Raw genomic sequence first — 26,933 nt, 5'->3', positions numbered from 1 at the left:
ATACAAGGTGGGATATATTCAACAAAATGAAAATCTCATTTCACACACATGGTTTAAAATAATTAATATAAATGGTAAGTGTGATATTGAGGGATTCTGACTAGGTCGACTCTAGCAGACCCTGAAGTTAAGTTCACATGGTATCCCCAGAGCAGCACAAAGATGCACATTCCAGGTATCCTTTCCTCAGGTTTCTGTTTAGAGTGGAAAGTAGCACTGAGTGGTTTCAGGTTACTCTGATTTGCTGGAAAAGTTGAAGGAATAATAGGATTGAATTGGAGCATCCTGTAAAGCCTTGTCTTTACTTTTATCTAAATAAAACATCAGTTTCATGAGGGACAAAAGCTGATTACTTTTAACAGACTGTTGTTGATTATTACCATTGGTACATGCTAACTTAGCATTATAAATGAACCAAGGAGAGAACCCTTATCCCCAAGAATTCATAGAATCATAGAATATTAGTGTTGGAAGAGACCCCAGGAAGTCATCTAGTCCAATCCCCGGCTCAAAGCAGGATCAACACCAACTAAATCTTTCCAGACAGGGCTTTGTCAAGCCTGGCCTTAAGAACCTCTAAGGATGGAAATTCCACCACCTCTCTAGGTAACCCATTCCAATGCTTCCCCACCCTCCTAGTGAAATAGTGTTTCCTAATATCCAACCTAGACCTCCCCCACTGCAACTTGAGACCATTGCTTCTTGTTCTGTCATCTGCCACCACTGAGAACAGCCTAGCTCCATTCATAAAAAAATAGGAGTCTTTAGTGACAGAATAATTAATTTCTTTGGGGTAAAATGGTCTGACTGTAACAGTAACAATATATTATTGTATTAAATAGAAGAATTTGACTTACTCAGTGCAATGTGGTTACCACAACAAAACTAGTTTAGTTAAAACGTATTTGCCTCATCACTACATTATAATTAATACTCTCTCTCTCTCTCTCTCTCTCACCCCCACCCACTTACTTACTTACTTTTTAATAAGTTACTCCTGAGAACGAATCTTTAGACTGGCATTGTTTTGCAAACAACTTCTAAGTAACCTAGAAGCAACCATAAGCTTTCATTGGGTCCTAAGCTCAGCAGTGTTTTCATACACTGTTGACTCAAAGTAAAAAAGCTCATGGGAATAAATCTTAAACATTCTTTAAAAAGAAACTATTATGTCTGAGATACAGTTGTTTGACTTCTTATTTCTCAGGTGCTTAGATAACACAGCTATGGCTTAATACCCTGATAAATAAACTGAGAGAGTTTGTTATCAATTTGTAATCCACATCCTATGCCTGATAATGCTTTGGTAGGAACAAGCAGCAAATATATAACCATATTGCCACACATACACATTCCTCAGGTTTCAATCAATTGTGTGTGTGTCTGTATGTTTCTGAATTTTCACTGAAAACATCAGCAAAGACTGCATATTTGAAGTGTTTGCTGGTAAAGCAAACATCATATAGTACTCAACTTACTAATAGTTACAGGTGAGCAGTGTTCCAAGATAGCATGATTCTAGTAAATTTCTACATAAGTGACTTCTCTTTTTAAAATATTATCTCATGATTGCATAGCTTTTGCAGTATATAAAGCTTTCTTCAGTGCAGTTGTCCCATTTATGAAGGCCACAAAGTCCTGTATTTTTTTTAAATCAGCTATGAAACTAAAAGAAATGTAAAATAAATCCTATCTCTTGAATCCTCTCAGCTCTCTTGGAGGTGGGCTAATGAAGTTCTATGAATTACCTACTACTTGGCCATCTTAGTTTTAATAGAACCAACCATTAGGAAAAGACATCCTGGTCCACACTAACCCCCCACTTCGAACTAAGGTACGCAAATTCAGCTACATTAATAACGTAGCTGAATTCGAAGTACCTTAGTTCGAACTTACCGCGGGTCCAGACGCTGCAGGCAGGCTCCCCCGTCAATGCCGCGTACTCCTCTCGCCGAGCTGGGGTACCAGCGTCGGTGGCGAGCACTTCCGGGATCGATCCGGGATCGATTTATCGCATCTAGACAAGACGCGATAAATCGATCCCAGAAGATCGATTGCTTACGGCCGGACCAGGAAGTAAGTATAGACCTGCCCATAGAGATGAGATTGGGGAAGGAGAGAAGGACAGTGATCTTATAGACCTCAGCAATTCTGACCAAGAGGATGGTCTGGGCTCAAGACAGGAGCTTTAAAGGAGACTCCACTGGGGTCCTCTTTCATCCCAACTTTAGCAAGGAATTTGTGTCTTCTCCGGTATAGTACATATAGGCGCGGACAGAACACAGGTTTCCCCTTGCTCAGATGTGGCCTGATCCACAGTCCATTGAATTCAATAGGAGTTTTTTCTACCAACTTCAAAGGCTTTGGATCAGGACTATGTTTTGTTGGACTGATAAAGGGATTTATACTGAGGTAAAAGGAATAAAACGTGTAACATATTATAAGCTCCTTGGGGCAAGGAACATATTTTGGTTTTGTGCTTATATAGAGCCCACCCTTAGGGAGCCAGGCCTCTAGCCACTACCACAATACAAATAATAAATGCATAAATAAATAAAATAAGAATAATTTATTGATTTACACTTTATCTGACTAGGGAAGACAGTGAACAGCCACTGAAGATACACCTGACTTAGTTTAGCACTTGCGTTTAAGAAAGAATTTTTTTTAATTTTGAGGAAAAGCCATGGCTGTGGTAGTGACTTTACACGACAGTCCAGGCACATGCATTTGTGGAGGAGTTCAGAAACATAGAAGATGGGCAATGTTTTGTGTAAGAGAAACTGCCAGATGACTGAAGGGATGAATTCATCAAATTAGTAAATTCATCAAATTTTGTGTTTGGGTATTCCTGGGTGGTTTTCCAGGTACAAATTCTCTTGCAGAATTCTGGCCAATAAAAGTCACTGACTGAGTCAAAGCCTGATTATTTTCAGTTGTTGGGAACATCATTACTATCTTTGCAGCAATCCAACTGTCAGACACCATAGATGTTGTAAGCGCTTAACTAAAGATGGCACCGTCTTTGGTTCTTTTGGAGTTCCTAATTTCAAGCCATTTGATTATTTAACAAAAAATGAATGTCTTTCAACTATTATGACAACCCAATGATAATAATAATCAATTTGCCTTAGCTAGCACTTTATATACTCAAAGAGTTGTACAAACATTAACTAATCAATTACCACTTTAGTGATGGGGAAACTGAGGAAAGATAGCAGGACCTGATCTTTAGTGTCATAATGTTCTGAAAAAGTTTTCCTTGAGATTTTAAACACTGAGCTCAATTAGGTTTTGGTTGGTTGTAAAGTATTAGCACGAGAAGTCCTCCAGATAAGTGGCATATTTAAATTTTCAAATTTTAAAGGTTTGGATTTTGTTGAAACTCCCCCAGCAAAAAAGCAAGCAAACATGAAAACAAGCAAACAAATCCCTCTAGATTGAGAACCACCATGGAAAATTTACAGATGGAATGGAGAACTTTTCAGAAAGTTGTAAGCAACTGAAAATGGAAGTCTGTTTTTTTCTCCTTCAGTTATATTCTCAACATATGACAAACTTCACTAATTAGCACAGGATTATTACTTTTCTTTTGCACTCAGAGCATAAAAAGTGATTTATTTACCTTGACTTCGTTCTGAGTTCTACATTCTTACCGCACTATTTCTGGTATAGAAGTTGGTTGTTTTAAAATAACAAATTTTACAGCACTGTCAACTGGATATACTTTGATTTAAAAAAAAGCAAGCTTTCACCACATTTTGTACTCACCAAGGAGGTCATTTTGTGGTAACCATTCTCTGAGTTTTGTATTGTTTCCTAAATTCTTCGGCTTGCTGCCTGAAAACCTAAAATGCACAGCAGACAGCAATCTTTCAAAATAAATTCTCAACAGTTCTGAAACTGATAGACTTGAAACACACATTCAAATCAAATGATCCCTGAATATTAAAAACAGTCATTCACCTGGGGAAAGGATTTATTTATGTACCATTACATGGAATTGGAGTTGTGTCAGCAGGTCAGACAGTTCCAATGGTACAAAGTAATTGACCAATAACTACAGAGTAATTTCAGTTATTTCGTTTTCCTACACTCTGGCTGACAGATAAATATGTGTGTCTGATTTGCGTAATGGCAGTATAGTTTTTTATTTAATACGCATACAAATCCCTGTGTGATGCTGTATGATTGAAACATGACCATTTATATAATTGATATTTCCACTGTTAGGGTATGTCTACACCCAGCCGCTAGTTCGGCTGCTGGCAATCGAAGTTCTGGGTTCGACTTATCGTGTCTTGTCTGGACGCGATAAGTCGAACCAGGAAGTGCTCGCCGTCGACTGCGGTACTCCAGCTAGACGAGAGGAGTACCGCGGAGTCGACGGGGGAGCCTGCCTGCCACGTGTGGACCGAGGTAAGTTCGAACTAAGGTACTTCGAACTTCAGCTACGTTATTCACGTAGCTGAAGTTGCGTACCTTAGTTCGATTTGGGGGTTTAGTGTAGACCAAGCCTTAGACAATGCAACAAACCCTGTTTAAAGTATGTCATGTAAGGTGTCAATGGAAAAGCTATGATTTGCTAAAGATGATTATTCTGTTTAAATCCATATATCATCTCTGTATCTGAAGTTATGAATACTGGCTATAGATCTATTTCCCAAATGTGTTTGTTCCAGGGGGAACACCCACCAGGTAAAATCATCATTGAAGCCAGACAACTTTGTGTTGATGGCCATTCAAAGGCAATTGACTCTCACAAGGGGCACAGAAGAAGCTTATCCCACCCAGCAAGTCTTCCTGTGGACGCCTTAGCCTCCAAGTGGGCAATGGCTGCTCCTGTGAGTCATCAAAGCCATGTAAGAGTATGTGACTTGACCTGTGACCTTGGGCTCCATCTTTTGCCTGTAATTTTTGGCAAACTGAGACTGTGAGCTTTGTTTGGGATAGTAAAATTCCAGTCACATGGTATAGGGAATAAAAGACCCTGGAACATCTCCATTTTGTCTTCATTTCCTGCTTCATTTCTCTGGACTGGATGAAGCTCTAAACAAGGATTTGATGACCCCCAAGCCATTTGAGTAATTTCCAGAGAGACTTTTGCAAACAAGCAGTTTATTCCATCACTGCTTCAAATCTGATAGAAGAACTTTGCAATCACTTGTATTTATGATTTCTGTCACCATTTTAATTCTCCTCTTCTTTCTTTATAAATAAACCTTTGGATTTTAATTACTAAAGGATTGGCAACAGCATGATTATTGGGTAAGATCTGAGTTATATATTGACCTGGGTATGTGGCTGATCTCTTGGGATAAGAAAAACCCTTTGTTTGATTAAATTGGTTATCAATAACCACTCATCATAAAATCTAGTGTCTGGGTGGTGAAATAAGTGCTGGAATGCCTAAGGAGACTGCATTTTTGACTTCTTGTTAACCGGTGTTAACCAGAGACAGAAGTTTACTTTTGTTAATGGCTTGGTATAATCTAATGATAGAATAACCACCAGTTTGGGGGGTGAGTCTGCCCTATTTCTCAGCAGTTTGTCCTGAATCTGGTATTCTCAGCTGTGACCCATTGAGGCACGGTGTATCCCTAATACTCTGATAAGCTGAAGTCTATTATTAAATAGAGCAGAAGGTTTGAATAATCTCTCTATGGGCATTTTGTTGAATGAGAAAATATTAATAAAGCTACTCTGACTGGCTACTACTATATAAATCCCTCTACTCAGTACTCCCCATCAACATATCCATAACAAACACAGCTCAATGTGTGACTTCCCTTTGCAATCATGCAACCTCCCCTAGGTCCTAACAATAAAAACTATTTAAAAGGAAATACTATCAGTGGTAAGAGGGGAGAGAGGGCTAAGTCTTCCCCAAGGGGCAAAAATCTAATACAAAGACTTAGGGTTCAGGCAGGGAATCAGAACTAGAGGCAGCCATATTTACTGTGGCTAAGATTTTCAATGGCAGTTGGGTGTCTTAACTCCCTTAAACTGATTTGAAAATCCCAACCTGTAGGATTATGGATTGGTAATTATGAAGGTGCTTAGGGATTTATAGCAGGCAATCATAACACATTTAATAGAGGGGGGAGAGAAAGCAGAACATAACTACTTGGGGAAGCTCCCTGTTTGCTCAGCCATATCTTGGGTTAAGGACCTTTGATTTCAGAGTTTATTTCACCCAGAATATAGTTATTAGTTGGAAAAGAAGGAACATCCTCATGTTACCAGTTAAATAAATAATACACCATTGTATGGCTTGTACTATTTAGGCTGCACATTCTGTGCATTTCTTAAAAAGCTATGCTATTTACCAAAAATATATAAAGTAAAAAATAAACTATGTCATGGTCTTTGGCTACAATTTGACGGAGAATATATATAGGAAAGCAATAAAAGAGATTTACCTAACAGTAATTTTATTTATCATACTCCTTCTCTTTCCCCATTTAACACAGAAAAGAGTAATGACAAGCAGAAGTATTTTTCTACTTAAAAGGTCAGTTATACAAGATCCACTTCTTCTTCGGCTATCCCTCGATGTGAAGATGATGTCTGCCAAGGGGGTTCATTGGGGAATTTTTAAGTGGATGAGGAGCCCAATTCTTGCCCTGCAGATTTTCCCACAGAAGTGACAGGTGTAATCTTGGAGGAGACATAGTTGTTGGCTGGACTGTTGTGGCCTTTCTTTCCTCCTTTGTCACTTCTCTGTCTCATGAGCACGTCTGTTCTCCTCAAAGTGACTTCCCCCTGTGGCTTGGTGTATGGTGTGGTGCCACTGTGTTCTGTTCCGCGCCAAGTCCTCCCAGTCTTTTGGGTTGGTGCCTCCCTTTTTAACACATACTTTCAGTACGTCTTTGAAACGCTTCCACTGCCCTCTGCACAGCACACCCACTTCAAACTCAGGAAGAGACTTCCATAGGTGAATGATCAGAAGAACATGGTATGTAAAGTAAAATTCCTAAATTCATATTTAGGCACCTCATTAATTAAGTAGCCTGATTTTCTAAAGTGCTGAGGACTAAGCAGCTCCCAGTAAAGCTAATGGGAGCACCTGGATGTTCAGCTCTTCTGAAAATCAGTTCACTTACTTGAGTGTTTAAAACTGAAGTGGAGACCATGACAAGCAAGAAAACAGTAAATAATTTCTCTTGCTATTCATCTCTTTTTCACCCATCCCACAAAAGAAAAAATTACTGGACCAGCACCCTTGTAATATTGCGCCAAAAGCCATTTAGTAGAGATAAGCTGGTAAATAGAGTTGGTCCAAATATTCTTTTTTTTCCCTCCTGCCCAGGAGAACCAGTTTGTCAGGGAAGAGGTCATCTAGCAACAAGTCAGCTGGTAGGGGTCTGTGATCACTTACGAAAGCTGATCAGGGAGTCTCCTGACATAGGAGACTGGGAGGTTATAAAAGGGCAGAGCTGGTCTACGCTGTGTCTTTGGCCATTTTCACCAGCTCAAGCTGAAATTAACTGCTGCAGGAACCTGCTGCCTTCTTGAACACCAACAGTTCCCTAAGGGGAGGGTGAGTTAGAGTGAGAAGCATTATGCTCAGGCTGTTTGTTGTTTTCTAAATAATCTGTGCCCTCTTGGTGTTTTTTCTCTTACGGGCAATGATGTTGTAGAATACTCTGCAAAGTCTGTCACTTTTGAGACAAACATAAAACTTAAACATAAAGAATGGGACAGGGAGGGGCCAGAACACTGGATCACTCAGTTCAATGCTGTTTAGTAATAATGATAATTAATAATTAAGAATAAATAAAGCATACATAACTACAGCAGGAACAACAGCTACCAGAAGGTAATGAAATGTTGCTCTCCTGGAGAAGGGCAATTTGATATATTTTAAATAAAGTGCTGCTCTCTCATCCTGAGCAGACTCCAGAAGGGAGATTCAGGATTAATATTCTTCATTTCCTGTTCTAAATTGTTGTGTTGCACTGCTGTGTGCTGTCAAACATTTGCATTTAGCAAAAGTGCTGTCACTGATAGTAAAGGAGTGGCTCTATAACTCAAACCAGGAGATGCTGGAAATGCAAAATTTCTCACCCACTCCTACCTAATTATTGTTACACAGCAAGCTAAGGAATGCAAGCACCTATGGACCAGTCTGAGATTTCTAAGTTTCCAAGTGAGATTGTGAGGATGCCTTATGCTTAGACAGAGGAGTCTCCACATCCATGTGATCTCCTAATCACTCCAGACAAGCAAAGGGAGAGATATTTCTCTTTCCCTCTTTGTGTTTAACAGGCAAGATAAAGACAAGGATGAGGGCAAAACAAACAACAGGGAGTTGCAGGCAAGGAAGACAGACAGACAGATTGAGACAAATGGAGACAAAGGAGAGAGAAAGACAGTTCAGAGGACAAGAATTTCCTACCTGAACAAAGGTTCTTGTTCACACACAGCCCTTTCTCCCTTCCTGTCATGTTTGTTTCCCTGGCCCCATCCCCAACATGAAGTCAATAGGATAATGTCATTCCCAATTCCTAATATGAGGTCTTTAGCTAGCAGTGATGTTTAAAAGCCTCAAATGATTGTTATACATACCCTCACAAAGTTCCTCATATTGTTCTATCTTTTTTTCTGGCTTACATCCCAGTGCTTATAACCTGAACTGCACTCTGCTAGGAGACTGCTGTGTTTCTGACTACAAGGACAATGCTGCAAATCCAGCTTCTGTGAGAAAGTGGGGAGGGAGGTTAAAAAAGGGCAATAAATATCACCTTTCATGAAAGAATTACATCCCTCCTGCTATCCTGCCTATCTACATTCTGTGTCTCAAATTCAATTTGCTTCCAAACCAGGACAGTCCAAATATGAGGTGAGAAACCTTCAAATCTACCGCAGACATGTATTATACTGTAGTTCTTACCTCCAGATAACCCTCTGAGGAAGTCTTGCCAGGGCATATGCTAATTTATTTGCTATGTCTTCTGACAAATATTTCACTCCAGCTCCAAATGAGACAAGGACAAAGCCATTTTCATTAGCACCATTCACCCATGTTTGAAGATCCTGTGGAAACAAACATTTGCACTGAGCATCGTAAAACAAGCATCAGAATAAAATTACCATTGCATACTGGAAATATGTCTGTCTGTCACTGCACAGCTTAGCAGTGCTTCACGAGGCGTTTGAATTTTGGAAATTAGGTAGTATAATAACCAAGAGATTCAGACTACATAACTGATATTTTGAAAGTTATTAATATTAAATTTATCCCTAGTTTTGGGTTTAATTAAAGCCTTTATATTAACAGCCAATATAACGGGTCAAGAGATTCTTTCCTAATTTGTTAAGGTAACAAATATTGTTTACATATAGAAGCAGATTTGCATCTGATCTCAGATAGACAGGTACACATAGCTGTGTATTTTGAAAAATCAGCTCATGTGCCTGCAAATGCACAATAGCAAGGTATATGCAACATATGAATAAAGCCCAAAAACTAACCTCCAGAATCCGAGGTTTTGCCTTAATCAAAGAAGGGAAGGAACTTTAAATAGAGGGTTTTTTTAAAGGGCAAAGATATTTTATTATGTTGTTATAAGTACAAAAGAGTAGAGAACTAGGGATTTGGAGAAACAGATAATTTCTTCTTATAAAACTGGAGTTAACAGTACTGAACAACAAAATGTTCACTTCACAAGCTATTTTATTTTTGGCAATCACTAGGAATAGCCAGATCCTAGGCTTAGATACTTCTTTACCTTTGAACTTCACTGAACGCCTCTTTAGTTTATTTAGATAGCCATGCGCAGCATTCCAAAGACATAAAATAACAATATTATAAAATAACACTGCCCCAAAACAATCAAAACCTTCTACACAAGTTAAAAACCAAAGCTGAAATCTTGACACCATTGAAGTCAAAGGCAAACCCCCCCCCCATTGACTTCAGTTAAATCAGAATTTCACTATGAAGACTATATTAAAATATACAAATATACCAAAGGCAAATTTCTTCAGTTCTGTCACTAAAGTACATATATGATACAAGATATACAATATGCAAATAGTCAGTTTTCTTACACTGTACTCATATGTTTTACCACTATTTCTTTAGTTCCTCTAAATGTTCTCTAAGCAGCAAGCCGCCTGCAATGGCATTTCTGCAGAACCCCTTCATGCAAAAACTATATACACCTCTAACAAGCAATGTAACAGTGGAAGAGGTGAAAGTGCACATACTTTTATCACTTAGGAATTTAAGGGGTTTTCAGATTCACCCTGCAGTGTAAGCTAATAAAAGTTGTGAATCTTCAATGAATTACATGAGGAAATATGCTGTCAGATTAAAAAAAATCAATCATCCTAACACTATGTACTGAAAGAACAGTAGCACAGACTGGGATGCCTTCTCTAGTACATAGCACAATTAAAGCCTTGTAATTACTGTACTGCACAAGCACTCATTCATCTCCAGGTTAAGCCAGATTCTGCCCTTCAGAATTTCAGGGCACAGGGCTTCCAATAATGGAAAGTCACCGCTCCACCAAGGGACGCACAGATGATCTGTCAATCACCAAAAGCAGGTGGCACTGGCAGGGAAGAGGGCATGGACCAGTTGCCTGAGGGAATGATTCAGTACCTCCACTAATGAACCCAAGTTAAATCAGCCCTCCCCTAGGCATGGCAGTAGCTCATAAACCAGTGAGGTAATCTGTGCCCACTAGGCATTAGACATGCCTGTTTTACTGTGGGATATTCACCTGCCAACAGGGGAGAGGGATTTACATTTTGAAAATGTTTTAGGTAACAACACTGTCACATTCTCAGTCAGTGGAGAAGCCAGTCTCCACTAGTTGTATCAAATAAACTCAATTTGCTGATAACTAGAGGCAATTACAGGGGAAGAGGGGAGAGAGAGAGAGAGCGAGAATGAACAATACAACACATGCTAATTTTTATTAAGACAAGGTCATTTTCCCTTTCCAAATGCATTGCAAGTAGCAATCCATCTGTAATCTACTGTGTAAGGAGGCAAAGGTGACAGTACTTCCACAATCAGCAGAACTTTATGGCACTGACTGGAACTTTCAATGGTTATATTTGCAAAGCAGCATCAAACCTTTTATGAAAGGTAGTATTTCAGTGGCTAATAAGTTTATTGGATGCTACATGAAATGTTAACTGCTACTTTTCAAATATAATATATTACTATAGAACCATGTGACAGAAAATACTACTGATATTAAAGAAGAGCCTGCAATAGAATGTTCCCCAAACAATTCATCATAATGGATATCAGAATGGTTCCACAATTCATCAGTCACTTGTTGGAAAGGATTTAATCATAAGAAAAACAGCAACAGTATGAATGTTTATTTTCACCAACAAGTAAGGTGAAACCATGGCTCTACTGAATTCAATGTGAGGTTTGCCATTGGCTTCAACAGAGTCAGAATTGCACTCTTAGTTTTTAATACAATAAGCAAAAGCCTGTTAGCAGCTTCAGGTAATTAATATTAAAAAAGTAATTTTAAAATACAACTGGTGTGTGGAGTCACAGAAACAGTCAGATTTTTTTGGATGGAATTTTGTGCAGAAAGTCTTCCAGAGTTCAGAATTGGACATATTCCCCTCCAGAACACAAAAGTGATATTAAGTAATTTATCCTGTTCTTGTTATAGTCAGCAGAAAACTTATAATAAGGTCAAGCTGGTGTTTGTATAAACAAAAGGAAGGAAGCACAGGAAAACTCCTTATTGATTGATCCCGGGTTTTGATGCAGGGTGTAAAATAATCAATTGAAATGTACAGTATTAGTTTTCACTGGAATTCCACAGTAAGAGTCTTCTTTCTTCCATTACAGGTCATCTGCCTATTTACTGTAACAGTTAAACTACAAAAAAAGAGACAGCAAAATTTGAACCCCTCAGTTGACTTTGTTGAAATAAAGTTTATATAACCCCAAGCCAGCAGATAAAACTTCCCAAGAATACTGTGATAGCAAAGCCCTGCAGAGTCAGAGTAAAACTATCTCTGTAGATCAGAAAAAGAAGAGTTGCTAGTTAAACAGAAATCCAAAACAAACACGAGAACAATGTCATCAGGATATCACGAAAAGGTAGATAAGACCAGGAGGCCAGTGTGCTAAATAGACTTGCCTTTTGCTTTTGGAAACACAAACTCAAATCCTATTTAGATCCTAACTGATGTCAGGCAGTGCTATAAACTGATACCGATGCCTTACAGATATCCTAGTCTTCAGAATGCTATTTAATTTCTTGGAACCATGATTCATTACTGTTTTCATAAGACTTATTATAAGGCCCACAATTACAATTCCCACACAGCAATAGGAAATGGGCATGAGAATTGAGTAAAAGGAAAATCAAATGGGCTGTTAACACTGTGCAGCTTGTTCTGTCAACAGCAGCCCAAACAGCATAAATATAATTTACTAACATATTAGGACATAACACCACAAAAACTAACATCCAATAAAATACAGCATGTGTACCAGTGGCCAGTGAACTGCCTCCTGCTACACAATGCAAAAAGGATTTCCATTTTCTGAAGAATGCCTGTTTGAGTCACATCTTGCCACTTAACCATATTTTTTCCCTTGCCTTCCTGATTCTTTTTTGTTTGGGGGTTTGCATTCCTTTTGTGACTGTTACTGTATCCTTTGCTGAGTGTAAGACTTTTAATTTCTATACTTTGATCTTTTTGACTACCCTCCTCATTTTTTGGAAGCCCTCCTTTTTAATCTTTAGTGTTGCAGAGCTAATTTTTGGTATAATTCTTCCCTTGAAAATGCTGAACGTAATTAAATTGTGGTAATTTTTATATAATTGTTTAGGGCATAATTGAGAATAGCCTCTCCTTCTTGTGTGTTCTAGAACAAGCTGTTCCAGAAACAGTAATGTGAGGTGTTGTGTAAGGTGCATCATTAAACCTGTCCAATTATGACATATGACTAGTTGATATATTGTTAGTTGAAGTCATCCATTGTTATTGTTTTAAAAGACTTAGAGGTCTCTTTGACTTCCCTTGAGATTGTGCACTGTGGTGGAAAAATTAACCACACTCTGTGTTTGGATCAGAACAGCCTGAGGCCCACTTTATTACAAGCATGCAGGGAGACACAGCCAGCCTAGCTGGTCTGTCTAACAAAGGAACACAGAAGCTTATATAGCTTAAAACCACATTTTGGGTATGTCTACACTACGGGATTAATCCAAATTTAGATAATTCGAATTTGGGAAACAGGTTGTATAAATTCGATTGTGCGCAGCCACACTAAGCACATTAATTCGGTTTTTAACCACATTAATTCGGTGGTGTGCGGCCACACTACCCCATTAATTTAACCACATTAATTCGGTGGTGTGCGGCCACACTAACCCTAATTCGAATTAACAAAATCGATTTTGGCGCTACTCCGCTCGTCGAGGTGGAGTTCAGAAATCGATTTTAAGTGCCCTTTAATTCGAATTAACTGGCTCTGTAGTGTGGACGGGTGAAGGGTTAATTCGGATTAACACAGCTAAATCCGAATTAAAGTCCTAGTGTAGACCAGGCCTTAGTCAAACACACTTTTCATTTGTAACATACTTTTAAACAGAAAACCAGCTCCTTATAAGGAATACAAAAGCAACAAGCTTTCCTGTTATTCACAGGTGTTTCTCTAGCAAACTTTTCCTGTTATTCACAGGTTGTACTTTTGCGGTTAAGGCTTCTAGCGATTACAGTTACATTTCACAAGACTGACATTTTTCATTCTCTCTTTCCTCCTGCCCCTTTTACACAGTTATTTTAATTAAAGTTATCCTGGTCAAAGTTTGGGCCTACTTAATTTTCCCTTACAGCTCTCAGATGGCCTGTGCACTCAGATGGCCTTTTTCTGATCAGGAGGCCAGTGATATAACTCTATTAGTATATATGTATTCTTATAATTGGGATTTTTCTAAGTATCCAAAGTACAAGACAGCAAGTCAGAGGATCTCAGTTCTATTTTTACCTTAGCTGCTAATTTAAACTCTTTACGCCTCAGTTTCACCATAGAGAAAATGGACATAAGAATACCAACTTTACAAAGATGTTTTGAGGCTTTATTAATTAATTAATTAACATCTGAAAAGCACTTTGAGATCTCATGAAAGGCACTAGAGAAATGCAAAGTATTATGCTCAGAACTAGAGAGAAAGAGAAAGACCACAGGAACTTTGCATTGCTTATACTTATTACCTACGAAATTCATGGCTCATTTTGGTCAATTTCATGGTCATTAGATTTTAAAAATTGTAAATTTCATGATTTCAGATGTTTAAATTAAAATTTCACAGTGTTGTAATTGTAGGGGTCCTGACCCAAAAAGGAGTTGTGGGGAGGTCACGAGGTTATTGTCGGGGGTTGGGGGGTTGCGGTACTGCTACCCTTACTTCTGCGCTGCTGGCTGGTAGCCGAGCTCTGAAGGCAGAGCTGCTGCCAGCAGCAGCGCAGAGGTAAGGATGGTATGGTATTGCCCCCCTTCTGCACTGCTGCCTTCAGAGCTGAACCCTCTGTCAGCAGCCACCACTCCCTGGCCACTCAGGCAGCAGCGCAGAAGTAAGGGTGGCATGGTATGGTATTGCCACCCTTACTTCTGCGCGGCTGCTGCTGGTAGGGCACTGCCTTCAGAACGAGTCACCCAGCCAACAGCTGCCAGTCTCCGGCTGCCCAGGTCTGAGAAACGCTGGTCTCCCCTGTGAAATCTATATAGTATAGGGTAAAAGCACACAAAATACCAGATTTCATAGTCCATGACACGTTTTTCATGGCCGTTAATTTGGTAGGGCCCTACTTATACAGTGTCAACCATATCTCCATAGTCTTTGATTTAGATGTTACAACTAGGCAACCTTGTGCTTCTCCCCTTCAATCCAATGTCATTACACAAGCAGAAGAGGACGGTGTGTGACACGGACACTGGCACGGAGTGTTTACTTTAACTGATCTCAAGCAACAGAATTCCAAACATGGCAGGCTTCCCTGGTAACAAAGATAACAAACACCATAGCTGGCACTATTGCTCAATTATTTTTCTCTTCCAGCAACGGGAAGTCATATCCTTGAGAGAAATCCTGAAAAGTTTATCTTCTGTAATTAAGGAGCTTCAAAGTAAATAAAAGAAACATTAACAGTAGCTTAGACAGCAGTATCTATGCTAGGCTGAATTAGACAGCTGGTTCCTATTGGACAGGATGCATGACTTCCAATATGTGAACAGCAGTGAACAGCTATGGTGTTTGTTACAAGGTAAACCAAAGGTAAGTCCAACGAGACAAGACAGATAATACAAGTGGTGTTAGATACAAACAAAAATTAACATTTGTCTTGTCTACTTGGGCTTTAAGCAATTCAGCACAGGGACTGTCTTTCTAAAATTTTGTACAGCATGTAACTCATTATATGGCTGCTTTGTCCTTTATTCTGTTTAAGGCCTGATCCAACTACTACTTAATGCAATGAAAAGGCTCCCACTGATTTCATTGGAAACTTGGTTGGTCCCCTAAGATGCCAAATAATAATGAACAATCTTATTCTTTTAGGAATAGCTCTAAGGGGCTGCTCTTACCTGTGCCAGCCCAGGAGAAGTCCAGGTGAGCCTGAATCCTGGTTTCTGAATTCAGATTTACCTTAATACCATTTGTTTAAGGCTTACATAGGCCTCTAGCTAAGGAACATACTCAGGGGTATTGCTGTCCTACTTTCCTGGACTGCAACCCCCCCTTTCAGCACAGGCTGGTGCTGAAAATTAGAAGTGCTGTGCATGGGTTGCAGATAATAGAACAGATACATTGTGTTCTTAGATACTAAACTGTTCAGTGAAGGGACTATGTCCTTAAATCTGTTTGCATAGCACTATGGGGCCTTAACCTTCACAGGGGCCTCTGGGCACTACTGTCATATAAATATTGTGTACAAATAATAATCAGAAGGTATATGGGCTGAAGAAATGCAGAACCGGAATTTACACACTCTCCTTGCAAAGTTAAAGCAATAGCTTTCCCCTAGATTTTCTTTTTTTTTTTAAATATATATAATCCATTCCCATTATCTCTTTAGTATTTTTATTAAAAAAGTAGGAAATTAAATCCAAACAACTAGTGTTAACCATTAAGGTTACAAAATGAAGCATGCAAATCAGTTATGGATGTTTACTAAACATTAACAGAGCCACACTGCACAAATGTAGTATTTTCTATTACTCTGTTATTAATGCATATTATAAAATATATAAGACGTGCAACTTAACACTTAGAATTTAAAAAAACAGAATATGAACTGAGCCCTTAGAATATGGAAAAACAGTGCTTTACCAACATAATTACTGTGACACTGCAGTCACAGTCTTATCTTTAGAAATTTTCTCTTTTGAGTTCTTGATCTTGCACCCCTAACACAAGTCTCATGCAAGATCACTAGAGTAAAATACAAATACTGAGCTGGATCTTGTCAAACCTTCGTCACCCAAGTAATCCCAGTTGAATAACTTGCATACTTAAGGCTGCAGCATCAGTGCCACTATTTTATTGATACACCCACTTTTGTCATTAATGTAAACTTGCAGTCCCATCCCTATGCCATCTATGCACTTATGAATATGCTTTGCGGGTCTGGTTATAGACTTGGACACAGAAATGCCTCTATTGTGTGTCTTTCCTTCCATGATTCTATATGTTTTTTTAATAAAAACAGAAATATTTGTGAACATTAAACAGTAATGACATGTTACCAAACAGGAAAATTCACTGTTACAAAACCAGTATTTCTTCTCCTAAGATATACACATTATTTTTCAAAGTGCTTTCTTGCTTTTCACCCTGCAACCAGAGAGAGAAATGCCCTGAATGAAAACCTGACCCCACTGAAGTCAATGGCAAAACTCCCATTGACTTCAGTGCGGCCATGATTTCATTCTGTTTCCAAGTTCAGTTAGCTCTGCCTGATCCCTGACCTGGTTTGTCCGCCATTAAAGTCTGCAACCATTTTTTACCTTGTCCTCATTTTGGACATTTTAAAGTTCCTTTATTCCAGAAAAGGGAAAAATGTCAATTTCAAGAGGGTCTCACACAACTGGACAGAAACAGCAAGTGAAGCCAATTTCCCTGCCCTATCCCTGAGCCCTCTCTCTCTCCAGCTACAGTTTCTCCACATTTCACTGAACAGTCTTGTCTGGTAAAGAGATGATAAATGATAAAACTCTTTCTGACATTCTCTAAGAGGAAACTCAGATTACCAACCCCAAGAGCACATTGTAAAGGGCTGTATATGCCTTTTACCTAATAAATCCTAAGCCATTACACAAAAAAATGTTCTTTGGCTTTTGGCAAAACTTTTCCACTGGGAGGTATTTTCTGGTGGCTTACAGCTCCTGCTCTTTGCTTCTTTCCACTAACACCACCAGCACTTTCAGGATGTCTCAACTACTTTTCTACCTAGTGCCATCATTTTTTTTTTTGGTATATGCATGGGTCCCAACACCTTTTAACCCTCCTGTGTCAGTCCAGCCTGCAGGTCTCAGTTGCTGCTCTCCAAGTTTCCTCCTAATTTTGTGAGGTTGCAGGCAGTCTAAGAGCAGTCTACAGCGGCGCAGTATCTCCCATCGGTGTAGTTAATCCACCTCCCACGAGAGGCAGTAGCTATGTTGATGAGAGAAGCACTCCAGTTGACATAGCACTGGGAGTTAGGTCAGTATAACTGTGTCACTCATGGGTTCACACCCATGAGTGATGTAGTTATACCGATGTAAGTTTATAGTATCAGAGGGGTAGCCGTGTTAGTCTGGATTTGTAAAAAGTGACAAAGAGTCCTGTGGCACCTTATAGACTAACAGACATATTGGAGCATAAGCTTTCGTGGGTGAATACCCACTTCGTCAGACGCATGGCAAGTTTATAGTGTAAACCTGGCCTAAGAGTCTTAAATTGCTGACATTTAGCCAGAGTGAGTCACTGGACCAGTGTTTCTGCAAACACTTAGCCCTGGTCTACACTTCAGAGTTAGGTCAATGCAAGGCAGCTTATGTCGACCTAACTCTGTAAGTGTCTACACTAAAATTTTGCTCCACTGACGTAACTCGCCCGCTACATAACTCCACTACCACGAGAGGCATAGAGTCAGTGTGGACGTATTTAGGTCGATGCAGTGCCAGTGTAGACAATGTCGACTGTTGCTGGCTTTCGGAAGCCATCCCACAATTCCCCACACTGACAATTCAGTTGGTGCAAGGACACCTGATGAGGACATGCACCGCCAACACAAGGAACAAAGTGTACACATGCACAAGTGATGTAATTACTATGGCAACTGTATGCTGATGTAAGTTAGGATGACTTAATTTTGTAGTGTAGACATGTCTTTAGTTCCTGGCTTTCAAAATCCATTCAGGGTGGATCAGCATACTCCCCCCTCCCCCCCTTATCCAGTTTAAATGGTATTCATGTTGTCCTGAGCTATTGTAAATTCAGTGATCTGAGTGTTCAATCTAGGTAGTGCAGGAACTATTTTAGGTCAGGGAAATGTGATGCATTTTCTTCTCTGTACTCTTCAGAGTTTCCTCGATATCAGTTCAGACATCCTCCAAACACATTGCATTCCTTTGTCTGCTTTAATTTAACTCAGAAACATTCTTGAAGGGTCCTGTCTACAGTCCTCTTTACTCCAAAGAGATTACTTTATGGGCATGAGGTCATGATAATATCCAATCAGCAGAAATTGTTTACATACAAATCTGCTTCCAGAAACCCTCATCCCATTCAGTTTGTAACAAAAAAGCCTTTGCAATACCTTTTAAGATTTTCAGCTCAGTATCTTTCTACTACATTTTAAGTTTATATATATTACAGATGGTCAAATAATGAAATAAAGTTTAGTATACAATAAAAAAAGCCAAAACATGCGTACACACACAAATCCCAACAAATTATTCAACCAACTCTAATAAACATCAACTTCTTTCATTTTATTATTTATTATGCCCACTGCTTTGTCAATCCCTACAAGTTATGGGTGCAGTGTATCATAAAGTAATACTCGAATTTTCATCCCTTTTGGGATTTGACATAGAAGACAGATAGAGAAAGATATTATTTCATTGCCATTCACTTGCCCCCCCCCCCACTGTTTGATAGTGCAATAATAACAGTGGTGACTTTTTGTCCACATCTGCAATGTACTATCAGTTGTTCGTATATACTTATATTTATTTTAACTTGAGATTTCCTAATGCATTAAAATATCAACATCTTCTTAAGAAAAACTCTAAAGACTGCACAGTTCCTTTCATAAACAAGTGCGGTACATCCCCAATGGAACATGCCCTTTGGGTGCACTTGATTACTTTTTAAAGAACAAAACAAACAAAAAATCCCATCAACGTATTTAAAAAGTTTTTGATTGTTAACCTTATCAAATGATTTCTCATCCTTGGAAAAACAGACATACAGAGCTATTTGTGTAGTTGGTGTTTTCTCAGCATCTTTATGGCAGAATCATGGTCGTTATTTCATGTTTATGGTATAACATATAACACATTTTACAAGCACATAAAAGCACGCAGATACTAAAGTAATGGCACCTTGTACAATAGACACACACAGAGCTACATAGAGAATGGACATGCCAGGATCCTAATTCTAGTTATTCTCTCACTCTCTTTTCACATTTTTCTCCTGACATGAACAATGACTGTTCCAGGAGGCTGAAGTGGAGGAAAAGAGCAGTACACTACAAACAGGCATCAGTTAGTGCGACTACGTTCCCAGCATTCCCTATTCATCACATACATACTCGGCTCTTTTCAGCACTCGCTTATTCCTGCTTCTCCCACACAAAGAGTCTTAGAGCTAGGCTGCAAATCACATGATATTTTTACATCAAGACAGACATCTGCAGTGACAGTTACAATAGCTCCAGTCCCAGAGAGTGCTGTAAAAACATGCTTTGTAAAGTTAGGTTAGTGGAGGAAGCTGATAGGGACAGGGGAGAGGTATCCATGTCTCCATATAGATTCATATTTTGTTCATGGCAATTATGTTTATATTTTCTTATTATTTATGGTAGAATCTACCTAAGCTTTATAAGGAGAAAGCAAAAGTGTGTTGGGAAGGAAATGTTTGTTCCTTTTTCAATCTGTCTGTCTGGCATATGCAGTGACTGAATAGATCTGGTACTCTATGGTACTGGAAAGAAACAGAAAACAAGTGCGAAGAGCATATTGGCAGCTATTTGAAACCTGTATGCCACTAACATTTGAAATCATGACATCTGTCATGCAGTAGCATAACATGGATGGAACAAATCTTTTAAAAAGCATGGGCAGTCAAAGACTGACCCACAGCCCACTAAAATCAACAGAAAGACTCCCACTGACTTCACTGGGGTTTGGAGAAGGTCCTCAATGACAAACACTTTTTGTTATTTTGCCTGATGGTACTGTGCAAGTTCAGTACTATTCTTCTCATAGTATCATGTGAAAAGTATGAACAACTGAAACTCATGTTTTTTCTGGTGTACACATGCACGGCCGGCTCTAGGCACCAGCGTTCCAAGCATGTGCCTGGAAGCGGCACTTTTCAAGGCGCGGCACTCCGGCTTTCTTTTTTTTTTTTTTTGCTTCGGCGGCAAAAAACCTGGAGCCGGCCCTGTGCACACGATGATTTTTCAAGTTCTTTACATCCCTTTCCAATATATAAATAAAACCATATCTCTTGTACTACTAAAGTACACATTGTACACACCGAACACTTTACACAATGCTACTGGAAGATCACACTAAACTTTGCCATGTGGAAAAGCAAGCATTCAGTTACACTTAGATTACACAGTAATAATGAACAATGAAAACCCCTTTCTTCAGTCCATACATATATTATCCGGAGGACTTTCTCTTTCCCTGGCTTTGGTTCCAGTCACCTCTCCATTCACCAAGATTTCAACATTCTGGAAACTCCATCCACCAAGACATTCCCACAATTACAATCAGTTGGGGTTAAATCCTTCATGGAGTAATTATCTCTCTCCAGAACTGACACGTAGATCACATATTACCTCTTCCTGAACAATGAGGAAGACTATTATCAGCCTAACTTTCTGGCACTTTCTCCTGGATGTCTCACAGACAAATTACCGTATATACTCGTTCATAAGCTGAATTTTTTTAGTAAAAAAGGGAAGCACCAGAGACGGGGGTCGGCTTATGAACGGGTATAGAGAGGGAGAGGTGGGACACAGCTCCTCCCCCAACAAAGGGAGCAAGGAGAGGCAGCACAGCCAGAAGGGAAGAGGCGGGGCCAGAGTCCCTCTACTTCTGGCCATGCTGCTCTCCCCCCAGCCTCCAAAGCAGCTGCAGCTCCGGGGCTAGCAGGCTGCAGCCATGCCGCTCGGCCCCGCCCCCCAGAGTAGGCTGTGGCCATGCCGCCCGGGCGCCGGAGCACGCTGCGGCCGTGCCTCCTGGCCCAGCCCGCTGGAACATGCTGCGGCCGTGCCGCCTGGTCTGGCCCGCCGGAGCAGGCTGCGGCTGCGCTGCCCAGCCTGCCAGAGCAGTTCCAGCCAGGCCAGAGACATCCTCCCCTGGCCCTCCCCAGATAAGGTGGGAAGGGATGGGATGGGGAGAGAGGGGGGTCCCGGGCTAGGGGTGGGGTCATGTGGGGGGTGGTCACAGGGGTTATTCCCCTGACCCCCAGCTTCTCCCCCCCAAAAACATTTCCCCACCAGTTGCTGTCCTGGCCTGTCAGGGTAAGCAGCTGGCGCGCCGGGACACTTTTGTTTACTTAGGTTTACCTCCGTGCCTGCAGATGCTTGAGGTAAACAAACCATCTCGGCCCACCAGCAGCTTATCCTGAAGTCCCGGGAGCCAAAGTTTGCTGACCTCTGAATTATAGGGTCGGCTTATGAACGGGTTATAAAAATTTTCCATTTTTACTTATCCATCTTGGGGGCATCAGCTTATAAGCGAACCGACTTATGATCGAGTATATACGGTAAGCTAAATACAAGTTTCTTTAACACAATTCACACCACCGCTCACTTACCCAGTCTTGCAACTTGAAGGAAATCTTTGACTCCTCCCTGACTTTATGCCATCACCTCCAAATCTTGCAGTTCTTTCCCTGACAACAGATCAAAAATCCATCCATTCTTCTCTGTCCTGGAAACTAAACACTTGTTCATGACCTGGTCCATTACCACAACTACTTCCTCTCTGTCTTTCTGTGAGTGGAGATGAGCCTCCCTGCCTAGTGGCTACAGTCTGCAGCACCACCTAGTGGTAATGGGGGAGGGTAGGGGAATGCAAGCCCTCCCATTCCATTGGTTTTCAACCCACGGACCCTCTTGAGCACCATAATGCAGGATTCCACTACCTGCAATCCAGCTAACATTCTTCCCGGGCCTCTTCCTACTGTTCTATCCCTCTCCTTAAGGCATGTCATGGCTGGCAGTTGTCCATGGCGATCTGGAATTGAGTCAGCAGAGGGGTGTGTGGTCCATAATCAAGAGGAAGGTGTTTCCCAGTAGGTAATACCATAATACTACCCCTAGCCCTACACTGGAAGCATTGGTGTAGAGTATGAACCATCCTGTGAAGTCATGGTGGAAGAAGACTAGTTCACTGCTCAGGAGGTCTTTCAAGGTCCTGAAGACTTAATCGCCAGCTTCAGACTAGGCGACCTTCTTGGGGCTACAGTTCTTCAGCAGGTCAGTGACAGGTGTGGCTATCATGGTAAAGCCGGGTATGAACCATCTATAGTAGCCAGCCAGACCCAGAAATTGTCTAACTTGCCTCTTTGTTGATGGGATAGGGCAGTCTGTCAAGGCCTGGACATTCCTGATTAAAGGCCTAAGTTTGCCCCTTTCAGTGGTCTTCCCAGAGACATCAACTCATGAAACCCCAATCGGCACTTGTCTGGGTTTGCCATGAGGCTGGAAATCTCCAGAGCCTGTAAGACTGTCACTGTATGATCAAGGTATGTCTCCCAATAACCACTGTAAATGACTATATCATCTATGTAGACTACTGCATACTGGCTGTGCAGTTACAGGATTGTGTCCTCAGCTTTTGGAAGGTGGCTGCAGCCCTGTGAAGGCTGAAGGGCATAGTCTTGAAGTGGTACAGGCCAAAAGGTGTTGCAAAGGACATTTTCACTCAAGACCCCTTGTTAGAGGAATCTGCCAGTAGCCTTTGGTCAGATCTGGGGTTGAGATGTATTGTTGTGGCCGTCAATCACTCTAACAACTAATTGACTCGGAGCATGGAATATGCATCAAATGTCAATGGGGGAGGCAACAAATGTGGATATCACATTTACCTTCCTAAAGTCTATACAAACAGAGTCATTCCGTCTGTCTTGGACACTAGGACAGTGGGGCTCTGCCAACCATTGTGAGATTCCTCTACCACCCTAAGGTCCAACATTCCCTGTAGCACCTGATGTACAGCGTCTCACATTTTCCTGGGCAGGGGATGGTGGCTTTCCCAGACCTTCACTTCACTAACTTCAGTAAATACTTCCTTAGTATAATACATGAGTTAGTTTTAAGTACAAAAACATGTTTTGATAAACTTATTTTTTTCCTTATGTTGTCCAGCACATTTAAGTCATTTTTTTTTACTAATAAAAACAATTTTAAAATGCTGGGTTTGTACATTTTTAATTGAATTTTACACTCTGTCTAAATGCAGCTTGAAACTAATCTTAAATAAAAATTATCTTCTACTAAATAAGAAATGCATTATTGACCATTTTCTAACATAATAGATGTAAAAATTAAGAATGTACATAAATATAAGTTAAACTCTAGAATTGCCTAAACAAATACCTATATAGTGTAGCCTACTGATTAGCAAAAAGAAATATCAAATTTAGTATAAAAATTATATTTGATTGCATATCAACATGTTTTATGGTTATCAACTAATGAGACTGAACCTTTATTTAGAAAAATAACTAAAAATTAAAAATGCAAAACAAGATTAAAAATCAATTACTTAAATCAAGGTTTCCTGCTTGCTGATTAAAATCAGTGATTTATCCTGGTCTCCCATGTTTCAAAGGAGATATTAGCTCCAGCAGAAGCCAGATATGTTTTTTTAATTCATTTCCTCAAGGTTCACGTATATTCTCTTCAAAGAGACTGTCTAGGCAGTCCTCTCCTTTCCCTATATGAGTAGTATTTATTGTAGCCAGCATTTCATAAAGGAGCAGATACTATGACCTTGCTTTGGTCTTTTTTATATTTGTCAATGAGGAATAGTTTCTACACAAGACTATATTATTGAAGACTGAGGCGTTTAAGTGTGTAATATTCTTTTACTAAAGTTCTGTCTGTGTTTGTACACTTGGAATAAGCACTTATGGCTCCAGCCATTATTATTATATGGAAAAAAATCTTTTTTATCATTCAGACAAAAATGGTATTGTGCTGACACTACTGTATGAGCTTTGTTCAGTTTGATTTTCTAATTAGCTATTCTTAGCTGGTTTAAATGTTAAATGCACAGCTGTGACTATGGGGTGAGGTCCCAGCTGGCAGTAACCAGTGGTGCCTAATACTGAGCTTTGTTTCAAATAAACAAAGTTCACATATGCAAACATAACTGAGTTTAAATATCAGAAACTTTCCCTGTTCGGCTCGTAGATTCAAATGTGTAATAGCATCAATGTCTGCTCTCTGAATATGGCTGTGGACAATCATTCTTTAATGGAAACACATACACGCTACGTGATATTTTATATAATTTTTAAATGCTAAAATATTGTTTACAGCAGAGGGAAAAACAGATTTAATTTAGAAAGTACAATTAAAGTAATTTTCAGTAACAAGTTGTCAATTAATCTATAGTTATTTTATTTTTATCAATTCCTAAGCAAAGAACAGCTAGCACAATGGAGGAGGAGGGGCTACAGTAATACAAATAAGAAATAATAATAAAGAAGCATGTAGATGGCTGTATTTTTTTTATTATTATTATTTTCTAGTTTCCTAACTTTCCTGGTGTATTCTAAATCAGAGAAGCTTGTATTTGTTTAAATGCTGCACTGTGAAATGCAAGTTTTTCCATTGGGTGCCTGGGTGTTGCTGAACAAAACTGGGCCCTATTGTGTAAGCCAAAAGAGGAAACCATTCCTGATTCAAAATAAGCAACAGCTACAAACAGAATAGCGGCTAAGGGTCCAGAGAGTGTTCAGGAAAGTGTTATGATTTCAAGCACATTACATACTCAGAGGTGGTATATCATTTGAGTATGGGAGGAAGGGTGGCATTATTCCATCATTTTGTCATTGTGAGGTGGGATGTGGAAAGGAGAAAATGGTGTGTGTATATGGGAACTATGGTCAACGTATGAATTTCTCTCCACATCCAAATCATCCTTCTATCCTATTTTGATGATGTCTCCCACCAGAGATCTTAAGAGGCTAGCATTTTGGGCACTTCCGTCCCACTATAGATGCACACAAAATACAGCAGTAGAAGAGTACAACAAGGATATATGTCTGCTGTTCTGCCTCTTGTTCCCTTGTGGTACTTAATTTTTAAGCATCAATGAAATGAATACAGTTTGCTTTCTTTTTTTATTTAATTCTTGCCATTCAATTTCCTCTGGGTCACCCTATTTCCCAGGAGGATATACTCTTGTCCCAATTAATTTCATAAAGTAAGTTAAACTCTGGACCCTTTCATCTTTTTCCACAGATATTTAATCAGTCTTAAACAAAAACTGAAAGCACTTTTCTGGGTGTACTTTCTATTTTATAAGTCCATGTGCAGAAACCAACAAGGCCCTACCCTTGGATGCTATTCTTCATTGATTACTCAGTACTAACTTGTTTAGACCCTGAATTGCACCAATTTTTCCTCTTTTCATCCCTCTTTCCCATTCCCTTTTCTCACAAGCACCTCGCTGCCTTCACCCAGCCTGTACAGCTCCTAAAAATAAAACCAAGGACCAAAAGAATTTATGTTTTTACGGTATCACTGAATGTGTTTCTCTCAACAAGAATCTCACGTGACCGACTACCCTGCAGGTTTTGGTGCTACTCTTGGACAAGAAAGGAGAGACCATTAAGATGTCATTAATTCCTATCCTGTCAGTGGAATTTATAATTAAATGCAAAAAATAATGTTAAAATGACATTAAACTTCCAACTTGACACAAAAAAAGAACTCAGCTAAACCTTCTACAGTACCCTTAACTCATGACCTGTTGTTCACTGTAGTTCATGTGAGGTGTAAAAAGTCACTGTTCTGAAAGCCATTCATTAGGCACACATTCAGGGAGCACCAGATTGGAGTCCTCTTGTCTTCTACAAATCTAAGACAAGTCATACGTAACATTATGCTGACATTCATTTTGTATGGAGTAACTGAAAATGGTTTGAGACAAGTGTTAGATGTTCAAAGAAAATGTTATTTGTACGGACTTCTGTGAGTACTTATATTTTATCTAATAATGAAGTTGGAGGTGCAGTACCTCTTTAGAAATACTGGGTGAAATCCTGTACTGACTGAAGACAATAGGAATTTTAATGTGGCCAGGATTTCACCCACTATATTATCAGCGGTTCTCAAACTATGGGGCAGGCCTTCCAAGGGTGATGCGGGAATGTGTCAAGGGAGGTGCGAGCTGTGTGCTTTTTTTTTTTTTTTTAAGACCTCTGGCTGTCAGCCCTGGGTGGCTGGGGCTCGTGTAGAAGGACCATGCACACCCCAGAGGCGGGGAATAAAGGGGACAGCTGGAGCCACGCCACCCTGGGGCTGACAGCTGGAGCCCTGCCACCCAGGTTCAGGCTCTCCTTCCCCTCCACCCCCAATTCCCTCAGCAGGAGGCAGCCCAGGCTCAGGTTCTCCTTCCCCCAGCCCCCAATCCCTCACCTGGAGGTGGCGGGGCTCTGGCAGCCCCGGTGTGGCAGCAGCAG

The 26,933-nt window shown here is 40.0% G+C and overlaps 1 protein-coding gene across 1 annotated transcript in view; it reads right to left on the bottom strand.

The window, feature by feature from the left end:
• Positions 1–26,933, bottom strand: part of UGT8 (UDP glycosyltransferase 8) — a 51,177-nt gene that overhangs the window by 4,569 nt on the left and 19,675 nt on the right. The window contains exons 3-4 of the mRNA XM_024192644.1: positions 8,897–9,039; positions 3,772–3,848 (exon numbers count right to left, since the gene is read on the bottom strand). Of these exons, the coding sequence (XP_024048412.1) occupies positions 3,772–3,848; positions 8,897–9,039 (220 nt within the window). The remainder of the gene's footprint in view (positions 1–3,771; positions 3,849–8,896; positions 9,040–26,933) is intronic.

Source organism: Terrapene carolina, unplaced genomic scaffold, assembly GCF_002925995.2.
Source record: "Terrapene carolina triunguis isolate 2854851 unplaced genomic scaffold, T_m_triunguis-2.0 Scaffold66, whole genome shotgun sequence".
Taxonomy (NCBI): domain Eukaryota; kingdom Metazoa; phylum Chordata; order Testudines; family Emydidae; genus Terrapene; species Terrapene triunguis.
Note: the sequence above shows the minus strand (reverse complement) of the source record. Positions and strands in the feature narration are given on the sequence as shown.